Consider the following 15857-nt stretch of genomic DNA (forward strand, 5'->3'; position numbering starts at 1 on the left):
TAGAAAAAATTATTAAATTAGAGAATTCAGACATTCCTGTAATAAATATAATGGAATATTCGGATATACACACTTGTAGAATTAATAACACATTTATTATTATATATAAATACCCTATAATTAAACAAAAATGTGAAACATATGATATTACACCAATAGCATATCGACATGGGAAGTTATAATTAGACAATAAAGTATCTAAATATAAAAACGAAATAAAAAGAATTAACAATTGTAAAAATATTTTATCAAAATTTATATGCCAAGAAACTAAAACAGATACTTGTACAATAACAATGTTATTAAACCTCAAAGCACAATGAAATGTAAAAGAAGAATCAAATGAAGAAATAATTGAAATAAATGAAGGAAATATTTTAATAAATGGTAAAAATAAAATAAATAATGAAACTATCACAGGAACATACCTAGTGCAGTTTAAAGAAAATATAAAATTAAATAATATAACATTTCACAATCAAAACGAGGAAATAAAAAAATATATCCTGTCACAAGAAGAAAATAATATTAAAATCCTAGATATATTAGAATCAAACTCAAAATATAAATTTAATAACATTGAAAAACTACATAAATTTATTATACCATACGAAGAACACCCAATACAAAGCATATTTGTAACCCTAATAATTATATGTATACTAGCTACAACAATATACTTAAGTTTTAAATTGTATTATGCCATATTGAAATGTAAAACTCTAAAACTTAAAGAAAATCAACAAAAAAGGTATGAACAAATACTGAAGGCTCACGGATTGGAACATCTCCTAAAGAAAGATGCAATCACAAGCGTATAAAAAGATCAGGAGATCTTTTCAATAAAGGAGGGGGGAGTTAATACATGACTTACACTGAACCCAACTGATAATAGCTACCACACATATATATCTGCCTAGCAGTAAGCTGACATCACTTACTATAAGATAACACTATCCAAATAACTAAACTAATTGTCATCCACATCAGTACTTTTCCACTTCAGTACTTTTCCACAATAGAATAGAAACCACAAAACTACAACTGATAAACATATTACTTTGAAGCTAAGTTTTTTGTATAAACACAAGCACCCGCTTGTATACAACATCTTTTTTTCTGTTCATTAAGTGATTAAATAAAGATCGCTCTACGGAACTAAAAATATATTTTTTTATAAAATAATAAAGTGTAAACTTTAATTCCCGCGACGATCCCCTCACCTAGCCCTCAAAATGTGCACTCGTGCCCGCACGGGCAAAATGCCACTGAGGGCTAATATGCCCATCCCTGGTTTAGGCTATGCATATAGAATACTATTTCCCGTCAAATTGAAGCAATTTTAGTGAGGGCAATCGATTATGTGAACTGCTGATATTTCCAAAAGTTGTTGCGTTGGAAATGCTAGTGTTCAACTCAGAAACGCGGTTTCTGGGGTTGACTAACGAAAGTATTTTAGATTTTGTTGAGATGTACGTTTTTTCAATTTCTGCTCTAGATTGGTCTGACGGGGAAAGAGCTTCAATATTGTTCTGGACGTCACAAATTTGTTGAAAGTAGGACAGTAGGATAGGATACATGCCTATCATTTTTGACTTTTTCACAAGCAATTCGCTGCTTTATATTATGTAGGTTGCGAAGAATCGTTGAACGCGTTTGAATTAGCGAGGACAAAGCCGATTGTTCCTCATCATCCTCGAACCTAGCTACCCGACGCCTTTGCGCAAATGATTATGTTATGATCACAAATGCCCACATACAGATTTGGCAATGGCGATAGCAATACGTTTGACAGTTAGTATAACATAAATTTTATCCTGTCGAGATGCCCCGTAATTATCCGTTAATTAAGGTTGTTGGATACCGCTACACATCTTCTGATGATGAGATGATGTGGCCAAATTCCGTTTGGTTGAACAAACGCAAAGCCAGCTGTTGCCAGCACTACACAAACGAATTATTTAAATTAACTTAGACATTAATTTATTGGCATTTCTTGATCGAAAATAATAAATGTAGAACACATGTCCTGTCACGGTCGCCAAATTATGTAGGAGCCCAATAATAGATTAATGCCAAGTTAATATTTTGATTTTATTTGATTTAAGTTTTATTATGCATTAATTTTATTTCACTCTTAACTATCCTAATGCTGTACTAATAATGTCTTAATATTATGCTAGCAACGGTTATTATCCCTTCTTGCTCTTAATTTTCTTATTAGCTATGTAAGCTTGTGCGTATATGCTTATGAGGGCGTAGGTATGAAAAATGTATGAATATACATACCTGCTTGCAAAGTGCAAGTGAAAATTGAGAACATAAAAAATGCAATTATGTACAAATCATAGAAAACCGTAACATATGTATATGGATGTAAGAATTGATGTACATATGCATAAGCGGTGCTCTCACAAAGGTGAATAGCCTAATTCATGGTCACGGTCATCCGATTTTGCACAGTGACATGCTTCTGACCAAACATTTCTTATACATATATTTCTTAGACACAACATGAAAATGAACGAAATCGGATAACAACCCCGCCTACTTTTCATATAGCACAATTTTAAATTTCACTTAATTCTTTCACTTTCAAGTACAGAAATTCAGAAGTAATTGAAGGAACGGGATAAAACTTTGCACGAATAATGGCTTTAGTGTGTGCCACCATATTACCTAAAAATTTTCAAATCCAATACTAATTCTTCAACCCCCTAGGTACCAGATATTTGGACTCAAGTATCTATTGTTGACTTTTGATTGAAAATATCGGTCAATGTGTGAATATACACTATATGTAATTGAAATTCAAGTATAATTTTTCCCTGGCAATGGTGTGTGTGTGTGCCGAAAATGGGTTGATTCGAGCAAATATTTCCCTTAGCTCCATATATCTAATATAAAAATTTTCGATCTTCCGAGTGACTTTGTACTACATATATCGGCCAATAAGTGTGTTATCTCAATGAAATTTACAGAGGGTGTTTTACTCATAACGGTGTATCTTTGTGCCTAAAAAAGATAAATTTGAAAACTTGACTTCTTCTTCTTCTTAATTGGCGTAGACACCGCTTACGCGATTATAGCCGAGTTAACAACAGCGCGCCAGTCGTTTCTTCTTTTCGCTACGTGGCGCCAATTGGATATTCCAAGCGAAGCCAGGTCCTTCTCCACTTGGTCCTTCCAACGGAGTGGAGGTCTTCCTCTTCCTCTGCTTCCCCCGGCGGGTACTGCGTCGAATACTTTCAGAGCTGGAGTGTTTTCATCCATCCGGACAACATGACCTAGCCAGCGTAGCCGCTGTCTTTTAATTCGCTGAACTATGTCAATGTCGTCGTATATCTCGTACAGCTCATCGTTCCATCGAATGCGATATTCGCCGTGGCCAATGCGCAAAGGACCATAAATCTTTCGCAGAATTTTTCTCTCGAAAACTCGTAACGTCGACTCATCGGTTGCTGTCATCGCCCAAGCCTCTGCACCATATAGCAGGACGGGAATTATGAGGGACTTATAGAGTTTAGTTTTTGTTCGTCGAGAGAGGACTTTACTTTTCAATTGCCTACTCAGTCCGAAGTAGCACCTGTTGGCAAGAGCAATCCTGCGTTGGATTTCCAGGCTGACATTGTTCGTGGTGTTAATACTGGTTCCTAAGTAGACGAAATTATCTACAACTTCAAAGTTATGACTGTCAACAGTGACGTGAGAGCCAAGTCGCGAGTGCGACGACTGTTTGTTTGATGACAGGAGATATTTCGTTTTGCCCTCGTTCACTGCCAGACCCATTTTCTGTGCTTCCTTGTCCAGCCTGGAGAAAGCAGAACTAACGGCGCGGGTGTTGAGGCCGATGATATCAATATCGTCGGCATACGCCAGCAGCTGTACACTCTTATAGAAGATGGTACCTTCTCTGTTTAGTTCTGCAGCTCGAACTATTTTCTCCAGAAGCAGGTTGAAGAAGTCACACGATAGGGAGTCGCCTTGTCTGAAACCTCGTTTGGTATCGAACGGCTCGGAGAGGTCCTTCCCGATCCTGACGGAGCTTTTCGTGTTGCTCAGCGTCAACTTACACAGCCGTATTAGTTTTGCGGGGATACCAAATTCAGACATCGCGGCATAAAGGCAGCTCCTTTTCGTGCTGTCGAAAGCAGCTTTGAAATCGACAAAGAGGTGGTGTGTGTCGATTCTCCTTTCACGGGTCTTTTCCAAGATTTGGCGCATGGTGAATATCTGGTCGGTTGTTGATTTTCCAGGTCTGAAGCCACACTGATAAGGTCCAATCAGTTTGTTGACGGTGGGCTTTAATCTTTCACACAATACGCTCGATAGAACCTTATATGCGATGTTCAGGAGGCTAATCCCACGGTAGTTGGCGCAGATTGTGGGGTCTCCTTTTTTATGGATTGGGCATAGCACACTTAAATTCCAATCGTTGGGCATGCTTTCGTCCGACCATATTTTACAAAGAAGCTGATGCATGCACCCTATTAGTTCTTCGCCGCCGTGTTTGAATAGCTCGGCCGGTAGTCCGTCGGCCCCTGCCGCTTTGTTGTTTTTGAGGCGGGCAATTGCTATTCGAACTTCTTCATGGTCGGGTAATGGAACGTCTGCTCCATCGTCATCGATTGGGGAATCGGGTTCTTCTTCTCCTGGTGTTGTGCGTTCACTGCCATTCAGCAGGCTGGAGAAGTGTTCCCTCCATAATTTAAGTATGCTCTGGGCATCAGTGACTAGATCACCTTTGGGGGTTCTACAAGAGTATGCTCCGGTCTTGAAACCTTCTGTAAGCCGCCGCATTTTTTCGTAGAATTTTCGAGCATTACCCCTGTCGGCCAGCTTATCAAGCTCTTCGTACTCACGCATTTCGGCCTCTTTCTTCTTCTGTCTGCAAATGCGTCTCGCTTCCCTCTTCAACTCTCGGTATCTATCCCATCCCGCACGTGTAGTGGTCGATCGTAACGTTGCGAGGTAGGCAGCCTGTTTTCTCTCCGCTGCGACACGGCACTCCTCGTCGTACCAACTGTTCTTTTGCTCTTTCCGAAAACCAATGGTTTCGGTTGCAGCTGTACGTAAGGAATTTGAAATGCCGTCCCACAGTTCCCTTATACCGAGTTGTTGACGAGTGCTCTCAGAGAGCAGGAGTGCAAGCCGAGTAGAAAATCGTTCGGCTGTCTGTTGTGATTGCAGCTTCTCGACGTCGAACCTTCCTTGTGTTTGTTGACGTGCGTTTTTTGCTGCACAGAGGCGGGTGCGTATCTTGGCTGCAACAAGATAGTGATCCGAGTCGATGTTAGGACCTCGGAGCGCACGCACATCTAAAACACTGGAGACGTGTCTTCCATCTATCACAACATGATCGATCTGGTTGGTAGTTTTTCGATCCGGAGACTGCCAGGTAGCTTGATGTATCTTCTTGTGCTGGAATCTAGTACCACAGATAACCATATTTCGGGCCCCGGCGAAGTCGATCAGCCTCAGCCCATTTGGGGATGTTTCGTAGTGGAGGCTGAATTTACCGACCGTAGTGCCAAATATACCTTCTTTGCCCACCCTGGCGTTAAAGTCGCCAAGCACGATTTTGACATCGTGGCGGGGGCAGCTCTCATAAGTGCGCTCCAAGCGCTCATAGAAGGCATCTTTGGTCACATCGTCCTTCTCTTCCGTCGGGGCGTGGGCGCAAATCAGCGATATGTTGAAGAACCTCGCTTTGATGCGGATTGTGGCTAGACGTTCATTCACCGGAGTGAATGATAGTACCCACTACGAATCCCAACACCAAACTTGCGCTCCTTTATATAGCCACCCTAATAAATGTCACAAGGACCTACTCTTCTCTGTCCTTGTCCCGTCCATCGCATTTCTTGGACGGCGGTGATGTCAGCCTTTATTTTCGCGAGGACATCAACCAGCTGGGCAGCGGCACCTTCCCAATTAAGGGTCCGGACATTCCAGGTGCATGCCCTTATTTCGTAGTCCTTATTTCGTTTGCCATGGTCGTCATCAAAAGGGGGTTTCTCTTCCGAGGCTGTCGCTTTCTTTTCATTGGGGGTGTTTTTTACGTGGCGGGTCCCAAACCCAGCGCACAACCCTAAGCAGGGGATGTTTCGCCTTCTCACATTAGCTCGCCTTCGAACGGATGTTCTTAGGCTACCCAGAGGATACTTGGTCAAAGACCGGAAGTTGTGAGCTGCTTGAGCCATGTGTAAAAGAATCGTTTCTGGCCACTCCCAAGTGAATGGCGATCAGAGAACTTTCCTCACTTGCGTGAACTTCTACACATGGCTCCATCCTCCACTTGACTTAGTCTCTATATAACTAATATCAGAATTTTCGAAATTCCGGGTGACATTACTCTATATGATTGCGTTTTTAATATGTAGCATGTTAATAACGAGTTTTTCAATAAGAGCGCTACAAAAGTTGTTTTAACAAAAACGGTTTGGAATATCAATGAATGTCATTATGTACGGAACTCGATTGCCTTTGCATGGCCAGCACAGGCACGCTTGCTGAAGTCGAACGCTGAACCCAATTTTCGAAGGTTTTCAAGCATAAAACAGCCAATACTGCTGCAATTTCAGCTTCGATATTCGTACGATGTTTATCAAACGTCGCTGGCTTGTTGGCATAGGTCATATCACACGACCAAGGCGGCTAATTGACTGGGCTATTTCGTGAGATAACAACCTTGACGGACGAAAGACCTAATTAGACTAATAGCCTTGACAGACGGCAGCGTTAATCCGGATTAACTGTGCTCTTAATCAGATCCAAATTTGTAGGTGACAGACGGCAGATATGCGAGTTTGAAACTCTCATAAACAGCTCATTGTCCTTTTTATAATATTTTCAATGAAAATTGATGGAAGATAAACATTACGGTTGTTAGCCGACCAATTTTTACCAAACCATTTTTTATTACAAAAGCATATCAACACATTATTTTTAAAACTGCATCATAACATAGAAGTTTTATTGATATTATATTGAGAATTTGATAAACAGCTGTCAGGGTTGCTTGTATTTCATTCACAATAGACGAAAATTAGCAATTTTTAACAATGTTGCCAACGAAAATCTCACAAACTCCTTAAAATTTTGAGAGTTATTTTTGGATTCAGCAACGGAGTTAGCTGTGGTAACTCCTGAATTAATCCCGAAAAATGCAATTAATCTGGTTTAACGCTGCCGTCTGTCAATGCTATAAGCGTGCTTAATTTGTATTAACTTGCGCATTTGGTCCATGTGTAATGCACAAAAATTTCGTGCATTTAGGTGAATTTATTAATTTCGAGTAGGCAACACTGCCCAAAAATGACCGATTTTTGCATAAACCGCACCAAACCATAATTTTTCGGGATACAATGCCAATTATGCATATTTTGCTTATTGACGAAGCCGTTCAGCCAGAAATGAGCCTCATCGCTGAAGATGATTTTTGGATGAAAATCTGGATAATTAAGATGTTTTTGCAAAATTCGATAAAACGACGTCACAGAGATTCCCTAAGTTTAAAAACGACGTGTGAGTGACTGATCTTTCTCAATTGATGCGTTAGCGGCAGCAATATTCTCGACACTACGTGTACTCCTTGGTCTCCCTGACACGGAAAAATTTTGTACTGTACCTGTGGATTAAAATTTTTCCACTAGATAAAACTAGAACTACGCGCTTTCAGCGCCAACTAGCGAAAATACCGCAAGACTTTTTTGACAACCTATTATATAAAGGAAAGTGACGTTAGTTACTACGCTTATAACTGGAGAACGCCTGAACCGATTTCGGTGATTACCACTAATTTGGACAGGTCTCCGCAGAAACAAGGAGAATACTTAAGAAAATTCTGTAAAATTTTTCGAAAAAAAATATGAAGAAAATAAATTTTCAAATACGATTTTAAAAAGGAAATAAAACCGAACATGATTTTAAATGCTGGCGCATAACTCAAAAACGCCTGGACCAATTTTGCCAATGCTTTTTTTAAAATGTTCGTTGAGGCTCAAGGATGGTTTTTATGGTAAAATTCGAATAATTGCCGGAAAACCCCTAAAACGAGCCCTTCCCCCCTTCTTTTTCCCATACAATCGAATGAATGCTGTTAGTAACGCTAATGCTCGAGAACAGCTGAACCAATCTTGATGAAATTTTCAGAGGTTGTTCGCTGTGGATCGAGGAAAGTTTAGAAATAAAAAAACCGTATGCCTTTCGTGAAGTCGGAAAGTTGGACAATTCCAAAAAAATAACTTTTTTTCATACAAACTTTTTTTTTCAACTTTTTTCCTTTTGTTTTTCAATTGTCAAATTTGTCGTTTGCTTTCTTTATTCCAGGTAATTAAAAAAAAAAAATTATTGAAATTTATACCGTGAAAACGTTATGTGTGTTTCACACAAAGTGCTCAATTACAGATTGAAATTTGTTACGATGCCACGATGAGGTCGCGTTCGTTTTGGCATCAACATAAGTATGTATATTGACAGCCCATGGCACATGACAGAGTATTCCCAGGATGCGATGACATACGAATGAAATTATGGATCGCGGGCAATCAGCAAGCGATCGTCACGATGTCAGAGGACAACTTTTCAAACAACAGTTGCGATGTTTTGTCAACTTTATCTTAAAGCAACGTATATGTGGTGCTGTTAGATGCTGGATGTACTCTGTTGAGTGGCAAAAGAGAGGTTTGCCGCACGCATATATTCTTCTTTGGATGGTGGATGGTGGTTACACCAAATCAAATTGATGAAATCATTTCTGCAGAAATTCCTGACCCAGAGATAGAAGCAGAATTATACGAAACCAATACTTCGGTTTGTATGTATGACAATAAATGTGAGAAACACTATCCAGTTGCTTTTCTTTCGGAAACACAAACTAGAAATGATGGATATCCAATACATCAGCGTCGCTCACCAGATGACAATGGCAGAACATTTAGCATTGAATTTAGAGGCGTGAATATCAAAGTTAACAACACATCCAAGTCGACAACATATGGATCGTACCATATTCGCCACTGTTGTCTAATTCACATTCAAAAGTCATGTCAATGTTGCGTATTGCAGTTTGGTGTAATCGATAAAATACGTGTGTAAATACGTCACCAAAGGAAGAAACATGGCGGTTACTGATCTTGAACGATACGGTGGATACGTGAACTACAATAAAGCGCTTTGTGTGATATTTACTTTTGCGATTCATGAACGTTTTCCGACTTTTCCGCGTCTCGCAGTTAATTTGGAGAATGACCATATAGTCTATTTCAGCACAGAGAATACAGTACAGACAGAGAAAACACCCCCAGCAACAAAATTAACATTTACAAGTTTTTTCTCAAATTTTGTCAGTGAACCGTTTGCAAGAACTTGCTCTATTCGGCAATATCTTGATATTATACATACAATTGCAATTACATTTGCTGGAACATGATAATCACTGGAATGAAGTTCGCACACTTTTCGCGATGATCAGCCATCAAATTAGCGTCAATTATGGAATACGAACAAAAATGACATTGCCGAAGACATTTTACATCGTATTCGCTAAGAATTGGAAATGGGTAAATTCCAGTTGATACTTCCGGTGGTTTGATATCAATTCCATCTTCCCTTTACCAATTCACCAAAGATGAACTCATCACGAATATTCGGACATTGGACAAATTATCGTAACTACAATTCCTTAAGTGCACGCGCAATGTTAGCTGCCAAAAATACTGATGTTGTTGACTTAAACTGGAAGATTCAAAGTCAAATTCCGGGAGACTTGCGCTCATACAAATTGATCGATCGTGGAATTTCTAAATTCTTTGAATAGGCTTGGTATGCCACCGCATCATTTGCGTCTCAAAGTTGGATCTGTCGTTATTATGTTCCACAATCTTCAGGCGCCGAAACTGTGTAATGGAACCTGACTGATTGTGACACAGCTATCGAATACAAAGGGGCAGAATGCTTGATTCTACGAATTCCTCTGAGTTCTAACGATTTGCCATTTCAGTTCAAACGTATTCAGTTTCCAGTGAAAATTGCATTTGAGACACAAGGATAGTCGCATAGTGTATGGTATACATTTGGAAATGCTATGTTTTTCACTCGGCCAGATATACGTGGCCTGCTCACGAGTTGGAAAACAATCTTTCCTATACACCGGAACAGAAACCAAAAAATGTTGTTTATCAAGCTGCAGTGCATTGAAAAAAAAGTGAAATGATAAATTCAACTTTTTCATTTCTAAACACATAATTTCACGCAGGGCAACGACTGCGGGGTCAGCTAGTATTTCATAAAAGAGATTACAAATTCCTGCATTGAGTGAAATCGCTTTGAAAAAGTGCAAGATATTTTTTTATAATTTGTTATAAAACATGGCAGAATCAAGTCTAACGTGTGGGCAGCATAAGGTCTTTCAGTGTCCATCTGCTGTTCAAAGTGGCTAGAGGAAGCTTCGCGCCATTTTTGCCAATTAATTTTTGTGTAAAACGACAGGCATTCTAGATATTTTATAAAATGAAACGTAACCGAGCATCGGTGGGTATTTTGACTGATTTCGATGGAGTTTTGATCTGATTCAGCAAATTTGTCGTCTGACAGAAACCCAAATACAGACAATAATGGTAGACATTGTGGATACTGTTGGAAGAATTGCCAGATGGTGAATCTTCTGAAAAGTATGGTACATTGCTAGTGAAGAAGAAGACAGTATTGCTGAAGCTGATATAAGTAACATTCCCGTGTACTTTTCACCGACAGCAACCAATTGCACTAGAGCCTGAACAAAAAATATAATTCGGGGACACCCCGGTTACAGTATATTCAGTTCACCGAATATCAAATATAAAAGAAACATTTGACCTGTGTTAGAGTTCACTAACATCGAGGGCGCTGAAAAATTGGAGAGAAATATAAACCAATTGATGAAATAGAATTTAATGGATTTTTGGGTACTTTGATATTAGGAGGTACTTCAAATGGCGTTGGCTTAATGAGTTAAGCTTCCCGCCCTCACGCGCCACTACACCACACAACACACCACTCACAAGCAACACTGGCACATACACTACACCTGAAGACAGCAGTTTCCCCACACACCACACATCCATTGGAAGCAGCAGAAAACACCACACGCACACCAATACACGCAGCTGCTAATCCACCACCGCCCAATGAGCAAAAAGCTTCGTCCTGGAAGTGAACAGCCAATTCGATCACGATTTTCCACACGTAAACATCGGCGGACGTTATATACTTTTTTCCATATTCGGCACGCAGCTAAAACACCTTTTTTCTCATCTGGCGATATTCGACACGCAGCAAAACATCTTTTTTTTCATCTGGCGATCTTCGGCGCAGCAGTTCGATCAACATATAATTTTCGAGTGTCTCCTTTTCATAATTGTGTAAACCTAGTAATACAGCCTCCACTGGTATCCGACCAGGGAGTCCATCAATTTCATTCCTTTTTTACAAACATTCATACAATCTCACGCCTCCACTGGTATTCGACCAGGGAGATTTTTTATTATAACATTTATAATTTTATCAAATAAAATTGTGATCCCCCTTTTGATAAACCATTGAGTTACGAAAATTTTCCTTCCGGAGTCAGTGAAAAAGTAACTGGTAAATTAAATATGGTCCTTCGAGCCATCCTGAATGGCCCTATAGTGAAAATAAAAAGCTAAAAATATTATATTTTATAAAAATTTTACAATTGGTGACAAAACAAAATGAATAAGTGCGCAAGTGCAAATGTAAGTGAGAAGTGAAACAGTGAAACTACATACATACATATACACACAAACATAGTGACGGAAAAAAAGGGGAACATTAAATTAAAAAAAAAAAGTGCACAAGTGCAAGTGCAGTGAAACAGTGAAATTACATAAATACATACAAACATCGAGGAAAAAAAAATATATATTCATACATATATAAAAAAGGCACAAGTGCGAATATATGCAGTGAAATTGCGGAAAAAGAAGAAAAAAAATAAGCAGTTACTACTACAAAAAAAAACCCCCAAAAGCGCGGGCGCGAAAAAAAAACAGTACAATAAACCAAAAACCAGCGGGCGCGAATATAAAATCATATATGTATGTAACTAATACATATTAATATAAAACGGGCGCGAAGTAAAAACAACAAAAAACCAACAACCATTAGGGAGCCACCGCAGCATTCCAGGACAGGACTTGGATAGCTCATAGGGACAACACACTTGGCCTACCGCAATCCCCAAAATCCCATGACGGATAACAAAGTGAGTCGTATCGATTCCTTTTAGTATAGCATCTTTGATCTCAATTTTTGCATACACGTACATATATGTATGTATGTACATATGTATCATTACGATAAACAAATTTGCGTCAAATTTAATATACATACATCGTCGGCTTAACGTGCAAAGGTGCTAAGTCCACTTATGGTCAAAATTGATATTTTGAAGAGATTCGATAGATAAATATAAAACACATCAGCTACAAAAAAAAATTGGTCTACTTTATTTTAAAGCTATTTTGGGCAGTGGTGTGCAAAAGTGCTAAGTCCGCAACCGTCAGATCGCGCGGGCTAAGTCCACATGACAATGTGATTGCTACCTAAAGTGTGCTTTGTCTTTTTTGCTAGGTAACACAGCATAGCTGCTGTGTTATTCGTCACTTCGCTTAGATGTTTTTTTGTGATACTTGGGGTTGACGAAGCGGCAATCTTGCTCCCGAACGACTAGAAAAATTGGTTAGAAAAAAGTATATAAGCGCGACGAACAAGCTTAAGATTTACGTAAGTGAAATAGTTATAATTATAAAGTGCTAAAGTAGTTATTCAAATAATTTCAATTAAAACTATTTATTTTTTATTTTTAGGATGAATTTCAATTCAATGGATAGTGATAAAAGCAGTAACGAGCAATGCAGCGATTATGGCAATGACGCAGATGATGGAGTTTTAGGACTGGTGCCTTATGGCTTTAATAGCGATTCAGATGAATCACTTGACCTTCCTTCTAAGTCACAAACGCGCAAAGGAAGAGGAAAAGTGGTTAATCCAGCTTGGTTCGCAGCAAAAAATAAAAAACAGAGAGAAAATGGGAAACTTTATCTGGGGAAAAAGAAAGAGAATGGTCTGTGGAATCATCGAAGAGTTAGAAATGCAAAAGTCATTGGAGAGCGATGTAGCTGTAAAAAAGCCACTAGTTCTGCTGCCCTCCACTGTGCAAAAATTACTGAAGACCAAAGACAAGCATTGTTTAAACAATTCTGGCAAATGGACTTGAAAGAGAAACAGACTTATGTAAATACATTGATTCAAGTAACAACTCCTGCAAGAATGCGAAATCGCAAAGATAAACACAAGAGCAGAGGGAGTCGAACATTTCAATACCATGTAAGAGTCGAGCAAAAAAGTGTTAAAGTTTGCAGAAAATTCTTCTTGAACACTCTTAGCATTGGCAGACGTACGGTGCTAAATTGGGTTAAGCAGCCTACGATTTCAAGAAACACTACACAGAACGCACCCCAACAAAATTGTAGCATTGCACGTGAATCTCTAAATTCGTTTTTCAATTCTCTGCCAACCATGGAATCCCATTACTGCCGTGCAACAACTCAAAAAAAATATCTTTTGCCAGAATGGTCGTCAAAAAAACAACTCTTCGAATTTAACGTAGAGGATTGGTTTAATGCACATGGAAAACCCCCACTCTCTATTTCAGCATTTTATAACACCCTTGCGGATCAAAAGCTTTGTCTATTCTTCCCTAAAAAAGATCAGTGTGAAATCTGTGCGCGAAATACTGTGGGAGATATTTTGGATGACGTGTACAATCTTCACCACGCAAAAAAACATGAAGCTAGGGAAGAGAAACAAAAGGACAAAATCGAAGAAGCCTTCGTGTTTACTATTGATCTGCAAGCGGTCTTAATGGCACCAAAAGCCCAAGTAAGCAGCCTTTATTACCGCACGAAGTTGCAAGTCCACAATTTGGTGTTTTACAATTTGATAAATCATGATGCTTATTGCTTCATATGGAACGAAGTAGAAGGTGTATTATCGGCCGAAGAATTTGCTAACATTTGGGTGTTCTTCATCGAGAATAAAATAATTCCAAATCTTACCGAGAATGCAGCTGCTACGAAAATTATTCTTTATAGTGATGGATGTACGTACCAGAATAGGAATGTTTCTATGAGTAACGCTTTGCTCAATACATCTATTAAACATGGCGTAATAATTGAGCAAAAAATACTAGAAACGGGGCACACCCAAATGGAAGCTGACAGCGTACATTCAGTTAGCTCGAAAGAAACCTACACCTTATATGGTAGAGTATTTGGATCATACTTTGTCAAATGTTTCAAGGACATACAATTTTAAAAAACAATTCGTCCTGGTCGCGGAAAGGGTGAAACAAAAGTCACCGATATTCGTGCGATTAAATACACATCGGAAAGGGAAATATTTTATAAATTGCGTTTTCCCGAGCCATGGAGCTATTTACAACAAAGAGTGGACAGAAGTGTTGTGCCAACGGATTGGTCTAATTTGCCACAGCTTCACCAAGAAAGAAGAAAATTAACAGCAAGAAAATACGCAGATTTGCAATATTTAAAAACTTCTTTGCCAAGAGACTACCATCAATATTATGACGACCTGCCACATGAGTGATATCTTCTTATTTTTTAATATATTTTTTTGTTTTGCTTAATTTATAATTTCCAAACAGCAATGAATTAAGACTGAACTGATATATTAACTTTTTGTGATACCTTAAAGTTTAAGGCTTAAATTTAAGTACTTATGTATTCCTTTAAACGACAGCAACGAAGTAAGACTACGCCATTTGCAAAAAAAAATGCAATATTTCTTTTCCGAAAATATGCTAAGTCCAATACATCCAAGTGCAAATAACTCCAGAAAATGTGCTAAGTCCAAAAAAGGCCTATATAAAGGCGCTCATTAATTTTTTTATTATATTTTTTTTGTACTTTAATGAAATATCACAGTTGACAAAACTGCGTTAAAAAAATTTTTGAACTTCAATTTTTATTAATTTTTTTTTTGTTTTATTTAATAATTCAAAAATGGCACTTAGCACCTTTGCACGTTAAGCCGACGACATATTTGCATAGAATAACTCATTAGGTTATTCTCATTTTATTTTATTGTTTTTGCAAGAACACCGGTTGCCAAGCTGTCATAAGAAACTTTCGGTTAAAACGGAATACCGAAAATAAAACGGTTTGGCATAACAGATAATATATATGTAAATATATTTATATATGTACATATAAATTTATATACATATGTACATTTATATTCATATATATTTATGCACATATATATTTATGTATTGTATGTATATGTCCAAATATAATATATAAAGATTGTTTATTGGCCACTAATGCTTACCTTCGTGTATCAAAACACAAAATATCCACAATCATAAAAAAAAAAAATGCAAGGTTTTACTTGCACATATGTCCGGTGATACCCCTTATGCTTGATCAAGCAATAAGCAGAGAAAAAGTATAAAGTATTAAAATATATATTTATATAAATAAACAAATAATTAAATATTACGAAGAATTTAATTTACATATTCAAAGTCTAAATTGGCACATTTTCGGCAATACCCCTTGTTCTTTGGTAAGCAAAAACAAGCAGGATTGCGTACTTATGTACAAAGTGCATTAATCTCTTTTACGAGCACTCATTTGCAAGTACATACAAACGGATTCGTCTATAGGTATACCCTGTAAGACATACAAACACAATACAAATTATAATTAAAAATAAATATTGCAATTTGAATAATTAAATAAATAATAAATAAATTTTTACTATTTTCGAGA

General features: G+C 38.0%; 1 protein-coding gene across 1 annotated transcript in view; it reads left to right on the top strand.

The window, feature by feature from the left end:
* The window catches only part of LOC126764482 (uncharacterized), a 47112-nt gene extending 31594 nt beyond the window's left edge, over positions 1-15518 (top strand). Inside the window, exon 3 of the mRNA XM_050482189.1 lies at positions 12870-15518. Within this exon, the coding sequence (XP_050338146.1) occupies positions 12871-14379 (1509 nt within the window). The 5' untranslated portion in view covers position 12870 and the 3' untranslated portion in view covers positions 14380-15518. The remainder of the gene's footprint in view (positions 1-12869) is intronic.
* Positions 15519-15857: the final 339 nt, after the last annotated feature.

The sequence above is a fragment of the Bactrocera neohumeralis genome, unplaced genomic scaffold (genome assembly GCF_024586455.1).
Source record: "Bactrocera neohumeralis isolate Rockhampton unplaced genomic scaffold, APGP_CSIRO_Bneo_wtdbg2-racon-allhic-juicebox.fasta_v2 cluster09, whole genome shotgun sequence".
NCBI lineage: Eukaryota > Metazoa > Arthropoda > Insecta > Diptera > Tephritidae > Bactrocera > Bactrocera neohumeralis.